General features: G+C 38.4%; 1 protein-coding gene across 1 annotated transcript in view; it reads left to right on the top strand.

The window, feature by feature from the left end:
• The first annotated feature begins 3,417 nt into the window (after nucleotides 1-3,417).
• CRISP2 (cysteine rich secretory protein 2) overlaps nucleotides 3,418-13,129 on the top strand; it is a 34,555-nt gene continuing 24,843 nt past the window's right edge. The window contains exons 1-4 of the mRNA XM_007451916.1: nucleotides 3,418-3,444; nucleotides 5,506-5,577; nucleotides 10,098-10,214; nucleotides 11,009-11,096. Coding sequence (XP_007451978.1) covers nucleotides 5,509-5,577; nucleotides 10,098-10,214; nucleotides 11,009-11,096 — 274 coding nt within the window. The 5' untranslated portion in view covers nucleotides 3,418-3,444; nucleotides 5,506-5,508. The remainder of the gene's footprint in view (nucleotides 3,445-5,505; nucleotides 5,578-10,097; nucleotides 10,215-11,008; nucleotides 11,097-13,129) is intronic.

The raw sequence follows: 13,129 nt of genomic DNA, 5'->3' as shown, positions 1-13,129 counted from the left end.
TAGATGTTATCTTCTGATGTCAAATTGGCATATCAGATTTTACCACTTAAGAATTTAATCTCAAAGTGTCATGAATAAACTGGTATCAGAATTAAAAGGAAAACATTGTTGATGTTTGTTCTAAAGTGCTGGTTTTAGGCTTCAAATGGGGAACACACCAGATTTGATTTGTATCACACAGTTATCAGACAGAGTAGTTGTGTCTTCCAGATCAAAGGAAAAAAAAACAAACCCCAAGTCAAGCCATGTATTATTGTTTCTTAATTTCATTTACCTTCTGATTCCAGAGAAGATTTTGCTGAAGGCTTAGTAAGAGTAAGAATCTACAGGGAATGATTCACTTGTGGCTTTGCCTAATTCTACATTCCTTCTAGATGGAAATGGTGACGGTTGGAAAGGTGTGGGGAAAACTTTTTTTTTTTTTCGGTACACAGGCCTCTCACTGTTGTGGCCTCTCCCGTTGCGGAGCACAGGCTCCGGAAGCACAGGCTCAGTGGCCACGGCTCACGGGCCTAGCCGCTCCGCGGCATGTGGGATCTTCCTGGACCGGGGCACGAACCCATGTCCCCTGCATTGGCAGGTGGACTCTCAACCACTGCCCCACCAGGGAAGCCCCGTGGGGAAAACTTTGCAGTAGGATTACACTATGGCTAATCTGCCAGGATCAAATAACCTACTTATTACTGAATATGCTAATCTATTTTCCATATTCTGTACATCCATTCCAATTTTAAGAAACAGTGCTTAAGGAATCTGGATTAATATGTGATCATAAAGCATGCATGGAAAACCAAGAAAAGCAATGCGATTAAATACTCTTTCAAAGGGAAAAAAAAAAAAAAAGAATAATTAGAGCAGGCTGGGAAACTGCAAATGCCCAGCCCGGGGATGGGGGTGGGGAGGTAGGTGGGTGAAAAGTGGGGAGAGAGAGACCTGTGGGGTGAGGGGTCTTCTGATCCTTCATGCCTCTTCAGGCACTCAGGTTGGTACATGGCCTGATTCAGTTCAGAGAGACGACAGAGTGGTCAGTTTTGTTGCTCAGCACCTAGCCACCAAAGACTCAACATCCTGTCTAAGATATCCTATTGAAACTCATTACCTATTGTAAAAGACAAATCATTCTATTTATGTGAAACACTGAGTCATAGCAGAAACCTGAAGTCATTTCTAACTCTGGTTTTTCATGAGATCAAACTAAGAGTTTTAGTTTCTTATGTTTTGAACAAACAGTTATTAGAAACTGTATGTTACAAATAATTAGAATTGTGACTGAGGACTCTTCTGGACTTTATGTAATCTGCTGGCTTCCAGGAAAAGACATGAAGAGATATAGGTGGGCCCCCCTAAATCCACTCAATACATGCCTGGCTATTTATAGAAATTACCTTCTAACGAGTGTATGGGTTGGAGGCCTAGATAAGGAGTTGAGAGTCTTGAAAGTGTGCTGTGATATTCCAAGGAAGTTGGTCAACCAACAGTTAACTGAGCTTCTTTAAAAAGCCCATACCTTGGGACTTCCCTGGAGGCACAGTGGTTAAGAATCCACCTGCCAATGCAGGGGACACGGGTTCGATCCCTGGTCCGGGAAGATCCCACATGCTGAGGAGCAGCCAAGCCCATGCGCCACAACTACTGAGCCTGCGCTCTAGAGCCCGTGAGCCACAACTACTGAGCCTGCGCTCTAGAGCCCGTGAGCCACAACTACTGAGCCCACGAACCACAACTACTGAGCCTGTGTACCACAAGTACTGAAGCCCATGCACATAGAGCCTGTGCTCCACAACAAGAGAAGCCGCCACAATGAGAAACCTGTGCACCACAATGGAGTAGCCCCTGCTCGCCACAACTGGAGAAAGCCTGTGCGCTGCAACAAAGACCGAACGTAGCCAAAAATAAATAAATAAAATTAAAAAAAAAAAAAAGAAGCTCACATCTTTGTTAGTGTTTAAAGGAAATACCGGCACATCAAAACACAAAATGATGTCAGAAGATTATTGTCTTAATGGTGAGATCAAATAAATGCAGTAAAGCATTAGAAAAACAATACGAAACAGCTGAGTCAAGTTTTAAGTTTGTGACAGGGATTATTGATACTACCTATCTCTTCTTCATGTCTTTATTTTAAATATTCTCTTTTTCCCTATTCTAGGATTATGAAACCATACACCATGCTCTTCTTGTAGACACCCTAGAAGAACCATATCATCCTGGTCTTAAAACACCTACAAGAAAGGGCACAGTACTTTTCCATTAGTAAGTATCCAGGTAAAATAATGGCAGCCAGCTTTTCAACTATGCATGAATTAGGGTTTAAAGGAATAAAATATCAATTTTTCTTTAAATATATGTCACCCAAAGTGTCACTGCCTTCACTGATACAACAAAAATTTACGTTGGGTGAGTGAGGGAGTAGGGAGAGGAAAGTGTCAGGGAGGAGTATGTGGCATCTTTTGTCTATTAAATTATGGAATTATGGGTCATCTAATGCAAACCTGTGGCATGATTAAGCTATACAAAATTGTCAGGCTCATGTGTACGTCTTTCAAAGAGCTGATAGGATACAGCTCTTTGAGTATCAAAGGATACAACAGCCCAGATATCAAGTTAGCCAAAAGGTCTCCAGCGGAACTGGGCCTTGAGCATTGGAATATATGATTAGATTATAGTGATTTTTTTCCTATGACACCTGGAAGTAAAAACAGGTCTATAAACACTTCTAAAACTAGCAGTTCAAACAACATGCATTTACAGAGAGAGCGTATGAGCTCAGCAGACTGCTACTCATTGCGAAGGGTAATAATAAAATATTAATAATTTCCATTTATTGAGTATTATATGTCAGGCATCATAGTAGGTGTTTTATGTACATTATGCTGTTTTTAAAGCAAAATTATGATATGATAATCCACAGTTTACAGAAGAGAAATCTGTAGATCAGAGAAGATTTTTCAAGAACTGATGGTTTCCAAAGACTGTGCTCTTATCCAATAAGCTGTAGAAAGCTGGCACCGGGAAGTAAAGGTCACAGAAAGCTGAGCCACAGAAGTTCAGCTCTAAGGTAGGATCTTGGTTCCCTTCACAGTGATTAACCAGTCTTCAGTGGTTATTATAGAAATACTAGGCCAAAAAGGCAGCATCCAGATTTTAGTTTGCATCCGAAGAGTAGAGGGCTGGCCAGGGAGTGAGGGTATGCTTTACTTACTTGTGTTAAAAGCTACATGGGAACCAAATCATGTCAAAAACAATGTCCGATAACTGGCAATGAAATTGGAAGCTATTGGTGTGAAAAATTCTGGTTTGGAATTGTATTGACTTAGGTTTACTTGCACAACCAGAACTTTCTAAAACAGACATAGATGTAATATATATTGTGCTCTAACCTTCTCTGTACCTTTCTTCTTCCTACAGACAAAGCAGATACTTCATCCTGCTCTGAAAACAAACAGGAAGTGATATAACTCATTTATTTAAATGTGAACATTTTATTTGTCAATCATTTTTATTTTGCCAACGGTAAAATTATATATTTAACAAATGTACCCATGATTTTCAAACTTTATGGACAGTTATTGAGACAATGATCTTGAATTAATTCTACTCTCACTATGTCAAGTTGAAACAAATGAATTTTTTACATCTCATTCTAAAATGGATAATAGAAATAGTTCCCGTGTTTATGATTTTGAAACAAGTATACTAGAACTATATTGAATAGAAAACAATGTAAAATATGACAATTTGTATGTATTGTATATTCTTCCATGTTAGTGATTTTTACTATGAACATACTGTATACTGTTGTATATTAACACAGGAATTGTTAAAATAAGGATAGAGTGTCTCCATTGAGCTACAAAATGTCTGATTTTCCCGGTTGAAACTATGTTTTCCTTTCAATGTGCATTGATTTGGACATCATAATTGGTTGAAGGTTAATTTCTGCCATTACTTAAGAACTTACCAGGACTTCCCTGGTGGCACAGTGGTTAAAAATCTGCCTGCCAATGCAAGGGACATGGGTTTGAGCCCTGGTCTGGGAAGATCCCACATGCCGTGGAGCAACTAAGTCCGTGTGCCACAGCTACTGAGCCTGAGCTCTAGAGCCCGCGAGCCACAACTACTGAGTCTGTGTGCTACAACTACGGAAACGCCTAGAGCCCGTGCTCCACAACAAGAGAAGCCACCGCAATGAGAAATCCGCGCACCGCAATGAAGAGTAGACCCCGCTCGAGGCCACTAGAGAAAGCCCGCATGCAGCAACGAAGACCCAACGCAGCCAAAATAAATAAATATAAATAAATAAATAAAAGAACTTACCATTGGCACAGGTTAATCTTATAGGCCTCAATTCCTTCATCGGTAAAACACGACCATACCTGCGAAGGTATGAGAGTGAAATTAGACATTGTATTTTGCCCTACATTGTCAATAAATGTTCATTCCTCTCCCTTTGATAATCACATTATTGAGAAGAACAGCAATATGTGGAAGAGGTACCAATTGTCCACTATTTACAAATCAATAAGGCCTGAGAAGCACTGCAGATAAATAGTTTAGAATTTTCTTTTCCTCCAAGAATTTGGGGGTAGCAATTGCATAGGAAGACAGTTAATCTAGGCAGTATTCCTTTAATTTACAAAGTGAGTAATTTTTATATGATGAATGGTGGGGAAGAGAATATGAATGCTTCCTAAACTTCATGTTCTTTTTGCTTCATCTAAAGGACCAAGGATTTTTTGACACATTGAGAAGGCACAATGTGGGCAACCCAATGCTGAGTGTCTTTTAAAAAGTTAATGAAGATATTAAATAACCTTTGTACCCAATCATGGATTCAGCAAATTCGAACAGGCTAGATTTTCAATATATTAGTTCTATTTGTATTTTTTCTATACTTGGAAATTTGAAAATATAGACAAGTATAAGGAATAAAATAAACATAACTTCTAATGCCTCCATTGGAGAAATAACTACTACTAAAGTATTTGTACATTTCTGTGTAATCACAACCCTGAAATCTTGATTAGAGTTGTATATAAATAAAAGGACAAGAAATCTACTTTTCATAGACAAGAGGAAGAAAACTAAGAAATGGTATACACTGAAAATAAACTTTGCCCTAAAATTGAAATGAATAATCAATGCAAGATCATAATTAACTGTGGCGAAATCTGTTTTCTTCCATATTTTCTTTCTGATGGGCTTAGGAACAACAGAGGTGGACAGAAAGAAGTGGTATGTCCCTCGCCTTTATAGGTATAATTCAAGTGCAACAGTCAAGTTCTTCGGCTTATTTTTTATTGTCCCTATCAGAGACAAGGTTGGTTCTATTATGATTCTACTGGCACCATATGACAGTCCTCTCTTGTTACATTACTTATAAATTTGGGAATCATGGCTCCTTTGAGATAACCAAGATCATTACATTAGTTCTTCCCTCCTAGTTAGAGGTCCATGTACTACAAGTTTCAATGTAGCCCTTTGTTCTCTTTGACTTACTTCCTAGCAATGGCTTCACTCCCAGTTGTGCTGTTTCTGGCTGCTGTGCTGCCATCATCTTTCCCCACTGAAGCAAAGGTAAGGTTAAAGTGGAAAAATCTTTCCAGAGCTATCCAGGCAGCTCTGTGGCATGGCAAGGCACTTTGAGAGTGGAAGTAATGAGAGTGTCTAGTACATCACAGAGTACTCCTTGGTAGCTCAGAGCACTTAAGGTAATTATCTAGATGAAAGTTTAAGGATGAGCAGTCCAGTACAGCAGCTATCTGTCACACATGGCTATTAAAGACTTCAAATGTGGCTTTTCCAAAACAAGATGTACTGTACGTATAAATTACACACCAGATTTCAAAGATTTAGTCCAAAAAAAGAAAAATATTGTATTATTTTTATATGGAGTACGTGATATTTTGGAAAATTAATGCATTAGGTCCTTAGGGCTGTTGTAGGAAATTAACACAAGTTTGGTGGCTTAGCCCAATAGAAATTTATTCTCTTACAGTTCTGGAGACCAGAAGTCTGAAATCAAGGTATCAGCAGGGCCATGCTCCCTCTGGAGGATCTAGGAGGGAGTCTGTTCCATGTCCCTCTCCCAGCTTCTGGTGGCTTCCACCAACCCTTGGCTTGTGGCTACATCACTGAAATCTCTGCCTCCATCTTCACATCACCTTCTCCTCTTGTGTCTCTTATAAAGACACGTGCCATTGGATTTATTTTTCATTCAGTATTGGCCTCTGTCCTTAGGAACGTACAAGTAGGCAGGAGAAATGGACGCACAATGAGATCATGGTGATAAAATGTGGTCAGACCTATGTTCACAGTATTTGCAGAGCTTTGAAGGGGACTCAGTATTGGGGGAGCAGAGAATGACTTATTCCAAGGTGTCAGGGGAAGACCAACCAAGGACCCTGTCTATTCAGACTTACACTTCAAAATCTTACTCATGCTGGGACTTCCCTGGTGGCACAGTGGTTAAGAATCTGCCTGCCAATGCAGGGGACACGGGTTCATCCGGGAAGATCCCACATGCCACAGAGAAACTAAGCCCGCGTGCCACAACTACTGAAGCCCGTACGCCTAGAGCCCATGCTCCGCAACAAGAGAATCCACCACAATGAGAAGCCTGCACACTGCAATGGAGACCCAACACAGCGAAAAATTAAAAATAAATAAATAAATAGATTTAAAAAAAAAATCTTGCTCATGTAACATAGGCCTTTTGTGTAAATTTAGGCTATCAAATTGCTAGACCTTGTGGGAGCAATTCACACACCCTACTCCACCTTCATGTTTAGGACCCACCCCCCCAAACACACACACACACACACACACACACACACACACACACACACACAAAGATATACCAAAAATATCAGCAACTGATTTAATACCTTATCAATTATATTTCTGTTTCTAAAAGGAACAAAGTCAGCAATAGTCCATTCACTGGATGGCTTTGCTCCCTCCAAATGGCCTTGCAGATTTTTTAATGGGGTCTTTTGAGCGACCTTATAAAATCTACCTATAACAGGTAGAATCACCCATAGCCAACATTGTTCTCAATGGTGAAAAACTGAAACCATTTCCACTAAGATCAGGAACAAGACAGGTTTCCCACTCTCATCACTATTATTCAACATAGTTTTGGAAGTTTTAGCCATAGCATTCAGAGAAGAAAAAGAAACAAAAGGAATCCAAATCGGAAAAGAGGTAAAACTGTTACTGTTTGCTGATGATGTGATACCATGCATAGAGAATCCTAAAGATGCTACCAGAAAACTACTAGAGCTAATCAATGAATTTGGTAAAGTAGCAGGATACAAAATTAACGCACAGAAATCTCCTACATTCCTATACACTAATGATGAAAAATCTGAAAGAGAAATTAAGGAAACACTCCCATTTGCCACCGCAACAAAAAGAATAGAATATCTAGGAATAAACCTACCTAAGGAGACAAAAGACCTGTATGCAGAAAATTATAAGACACTGATGAAAGAAATGAGAGATGATACAAACAGATGGAGAGGTATACCATGTTCTTGGATTGGAAGAATCAACATTGTGAAAATGACTATACTACCCAAAGCAATCTATAGATTCAATGCAATCCCTATCAAACTACCACTGGCATTTTTCACAGAACTAGAAGAAAAATTGCACGGTTTGTATGGAAACACAAAAGACCCCAAATAGCCAAAGCAATCTTGAGAAAGAAAAACAGAGCTGGAGGAATCAAGCTCCCTGACTTCAGACTATACTACAAAGCTACAGGAATCAAGACAGTATGGTACTGACACAAAAACAGAAATATAGATCAATGGAACAGGATAGGAAGCCCAGAGATAAACCCACGCATATATGGTCACCTTATCTTTGATAAAAGAGGCAAGAATATACAATGAAGAAAAGACAGCCTCTTCAATAACTGGTGCTGGGAAAACTGGACAGCTACATGTAAAAGAAAGAAATTAGAGCACTCCCTAATACCATACACAGAAATAAACTCAAAATGGATTAAAGCTTCCCTGGGGTGGCGCAGTGGTTGAGAGTCTGCCTGCCGATGCAGGGGACACGGGTTTGTGCCCCGGTCTGGGAAGATCCCACATGCCGCAGAGCGGCTGGGCCCGTGAGCCATGGCCGCTGAGCCTGCGCTAAGTGGTGCTGGGAAAACTGGACAGCTACATGTAAAAGAATGAAATTAGAACACTCCCTAACACCATACACAAAAATAAACTCAAAATGGATTAAAGACCTAAGTGTAAGGCCAGACACTATAAAACTCTTAGAGGAAAACATAGGAAGAACACTCTTTGACATAAATCACAGCAAGATCCTTTTTGACCCACCTCCTAAAGAAATGGAAATAAAAACAAAAATAAACAAATGGGACCTAATGAAACTTAAAAGCTTTTGCACAGCGAAGGAAAACATAAACAAGACAAAAAGACAACCCTCAGAATGGGAGAAAATATTTGCAAACAAGGCAACTGACAAAGGATTAGTCTCCAAAATATACAAGGAGCTCATGCAGCTTAATATCAAAAAAACAAACATCCCAATCCAAAAACAGGGAGAAGACCTAAATAGACATTTCTCCAAAGAAGACATGCAGACTGCCAACAAACACATGAAAGGATGCTCAACATCACTAATCATTAGAGAAATGCAAACCAAAACTACAATGAGATTTCACCTCACACTGGTCAGAATGGATATCATCAAAAAATCTACAAACAGTAAATGCTGGAGAGGGTGTGGAGAAAAGGGAACCCTCTTGTACTGTTGGTGGGAATGTAAATTGATACAGCCACTATGGAGAACAGTATGGAGGTTCCTTAAAAAACTACAAATAGAACTACCATATGACCCAGCAATCCCACTACTGGGCATATACCCTAAGAAAACTATAATTCAAAAAGAGACATGTACCACAATGTTCACTGCAGCTCTATTTACAGTAGCCAGGACATGGAAGCAACCTAAGTGTCCATTGACAGATGAATGGATAAAGAAGATGTGGCACATATATACAATGAAATATTACTCACCCATAAAAGAAACGAAATTGAGTTATTTGTAATGAGGTGGATGAACCTAGAGTCTGTCATACAGAGTGAAGTAAGTCAGAAAGAGAAAAACAAATACCGTATGCTAACACACACATATATATATATGGAATCTAAAAAAAAAAAGGTTCTGAAGAACCTAGGGGCAGGACAGGTATAAAGAAGCAGATGTAGAGAATGGACTTGAGGACACAGGGAGGGGGAATGGTAAGCTGGGATGAAGTGAGAGAGTGGCATGGACATATATACACTACCAAATGTAAAACAGTTAGCTAGTGGGAAGCAGCCCCATAGCACAGGGAGATCAGCTCTGTGCTTTGTGACCACCTAGAGGGGTGGAATAGGGAGGGTGGGAGGGAGATGCAAGAGAGAGGGGATACAGGGATATATGTATACATTTAGCTGATTCACTTTGTTGTACAGCAGCAACTAACACAATTATACTCCAATAAAGATGTTAAAAAAAATAAAACAGGTAGAATCATTTTACTAGAATACTGAAAGCATTTCAACTGAACCTCAACATTCTTTCTCTAAATACATTCTAAATATATTCTTTCTCTAAAAACAGATACCATGTCAGGTCAAAGTTCCCATTAAAGTCTAGGATGAGTCTTGAGGTCTGCTCTTACCCCACTGCTGCAGCCTGACTCAATGTGGATGAATCTGTCTTCATGTTCTTATTGTATACCTTTGTACACAACATTATAAAATATAAAACGTTATCACTTGTATGCCTAGAAAAATCACACTGAGAGTTCCCTTGAAACTAGAAATTGGCATTTGCGGCCTCAGAGGAGTTTTTCACTTGTCAGGCGGTGAATTCCATTCCCGTTCTCAAAAATTCAATCTACTTCTTTCCTATTTGTCATTTCCTTGGTTCAGTTCATTGACAGTGCTTAACAGCTCATAGTGGCTTGAACTGAACACTTTGTAAAGTCATCTCAGAGCCCCTGAATTAACTTATTCACTCTTAAATGCAATTTTCAAAAATGTTAAAAAAAAAACCCACCTAATTTTATTTCCCTGTAGGATCCATACTTTACTGCACTGTTAACCACTCAAACGCAAGTCCAAAGAGAGATTGTAAATAAACACAGTGAACTAAGGAAATCAGTCTCTCCACCTGCCAGCAACATGCTAAAGATGGTAAGAAGCAAGAATATAAATAAAGTGTGAACCAGCAGTGGTAAGAGCAGGCAGCTAACTGGCATCTCTCTTAAGACTTTTGTGGCTTACAAACTTCTGTCTCTATTTGTCTATTTCATTTAGGTCTGTCATGGGCAGGGCAGAAATGAATTCTCCTTTATAATGGTTAAATAACTTGTCAAGATTACAGGGCTCTTAAGTTGGGAAGGCAGAATTTAGAAGCCAGATCTTCAGACATCAAATGTGAAGGTGTTACATTTTTGGTTCACTATCTTCCCTAGTCGAAAATAAGAAATCTCCTATCCTTCAGGATCAAAGCCATTTAGGGTAAATAACAGCCCATTTCCCAGGGAATAGTCCATAAAAGCTAGACATCTCCCATGTGGACACAGTGGGCTACAAATGGAATTGGCAATAAACTAGCTCAGCTTATTACTATTGAAATGTAGTCAGACTATCTCACATGTTAATTAGTATTTAGAGCAGCAACATTATTAAAAATCTTACGTGTGGCTGTTATGCTATCATAGTCAGATAATATTGTATTAGGTATTTCTCTCATTAGACATACCTGTGGACTTGCCTTTGTGTGGAAACTGGCACTGGGACAGATAAAGACACACACACACACACATACACACAAACAAAAAGCTACTTTAATACCAATGACAATTAGATAATACATCTACAGAAGTTTTAAAGTAATGCAAATCAGCCTCTACCAACCAGATTTTGAAGCATATACTTCACTGGAGTTGAATCTTTGTGTATTTTGTTTTTCTTGTGACATTTAGGAATGGAGCAGAGAAGCAACAGCAAATGCTCAGAAGTGGGCAAACAAGTGCACTTTAGAACACAGTAATCCAGATGACCGGAAGACCAGTATGTAAATGAGTCAATGTTTGTTGAATAAATGAGCAAATAAAATATTAGACAAATAAAATAGGATAGACCATTCTGGGGCATTGTATTCAGAAGACTTTGTGAATAAATGTTGCTTATATGGCTGTACTTTTAAAACTAAAGTATCTGTATAGAGAGAGATACGATAAGTACTATTTCATGCTTGTTGATTATTTACATTATGCAAATTATTTCTTAAGCAGCATCTCATTTGTTCCTCTTGATCAGCTCATGGTGTACAGGTCATGCATAATCATTTTCCCGATTTTAAAGATTAAAAAGTAAGGATGTGGAAGGAATGAATTATGCAAGAACACAACTGGTAGGAGTATCATATACTGGAAAGTTGACCAGGCTTCCTGATTTCTCACCCTTTGCCCTTTTTGTGATATTGTGTAGCTGTATGGTGTTTTGAAATCAGATTATTTTGCATTCACAAAATGTGTTAAAATATGAACTGTTCCTGAATTTTACTCTAAAAATATTTAAGCTTTTTTTAATCAGGATGAATATTTTGGGTGTGTTGATTCATTTTTTAAAGTTTTGATAACAAATTGTCAAATATTTTGTATAGACTGTGTACCTATAATGCATAGAATAATATATTAGACTCAAAAAAACTTTAAGACATATCTTACCAAGGATCATAAAAGCCATGAGAGAAAAAAAACTTGTATTCACAAACCTTACATAAAATGTTTTACATTATCAAGCATGATATACACATAGGTAAGCCCAATTTAAAGGTAGTGAATAACTTACCTGTTATTTCAGTAGAATTATTCTTGTTTATATTGTTGATGCAAACATTATGATGAAATTACAACAGGAGGTGACTGTGTTCAGTAGAACATTGGAACAAATTGTCTTAAAGATCCAAGTCTACTGTTAGTTTCTAAGTTTCTGTCTTTCCTTATTAAAGGAGATATCCAAAAACATTTTATACTCTCTTTAAGCAGCATGGAAACATTATATTTCAAGTCACCAAAATGTAAATATTAAGAGAGGGCTGAAAACGGTAAAGTTTCTGGACCTCAAGGCACTTCTTTCTTCTTTAAATTAATTTTACTGTGATAAGAACACCTCCGTTTGTTTTTTTTTTTTTTTTTTAGTTTTTAAAAAATTTTATGCCGCTGAGAACACTTAACATGAAATCTACCCTCTCAAGAAATGTTTACGTGTACGATACAATACTGTTGATTGTAGGTGCCATGCTTTCCATCAGATATCTAGAAATTATCTTGCTTACCAGAAAGTTTATGCCCATTGATTTAACTCCCCATTCCTCCTTCCCCCCAGCCCAGCAACCACCATTCCACTCTTTGTTTCTATGAATTCGACTATTTGAGATACTTCATATTGACAGAATCAGGCACTCGTTTTCTGTGACTAGCTTATTTCACTTAGCAAAATATCCTCAAGGTTCATTCATGTTGCTGCATGTTGCAGAATTTCCTTCTTTTCTAAGGATGGATGATATTCCATTGTGTGTATATACAACATTTTGTTTATCCATTCATCTGCTGATGGACATTTAGGTCATTTCCACATCTTGGCTATCACGAATAGTGCTCCAGTGAACATGAGAATGTAAATATCTCTTCAAGATCTTGATTTCAGTTCTTTTGGATAAATACTCAGAAGTGGAACTGCTGGATCATTTGGTAGCTCTACTTTTAATTTTTTGAGGAACCTCCCTACTGTTGCCTACAACAGCTACACCATGTTTTATTCTCACCAACAGCTTACAAGAATTCCAATTTCTCTTGCTGTCTTTTGTTTTTTGATAACAGACATCCTGACAGGTGTAAGGTTATATCTCATTGTGGTTTTGATCTGCCTTTTTCTGATGATTAGTGACATTGAGCACCTTTTCATATACCTGTCGGTCATTTGTACATCTTTTTTGGAGAAATGCTGTTCAAGTCCATTTTGCTCAAGGAAGATTCTTAAGTCATTTCCTCAGGCAGCCCCCAGAAAAGATGGATCTCTGACAGTCCATCCAACTCTTT

Source organism: Lipotes vexillifer, unplaced genomic scaffold (genome assembly GCF_000442215.2).
Source record: "Lipotes vexillifer unplaced genomic scaffold, Lipotes_vexillifer_v1.1 scaffold147, whole genome shotgun sequence".
Lineage (NCBI taxonomy): Eukaryota > Metazoa > Chordata > Mammalia > Artiodactyla > Lipotidae > Lipotes > Lipotes vexillifer.
The sequence above is the reverse complement of the archived record's forward strand: the minus strand, read 5'-3'. Positions and strand labels throughout refer to the sequence as shown.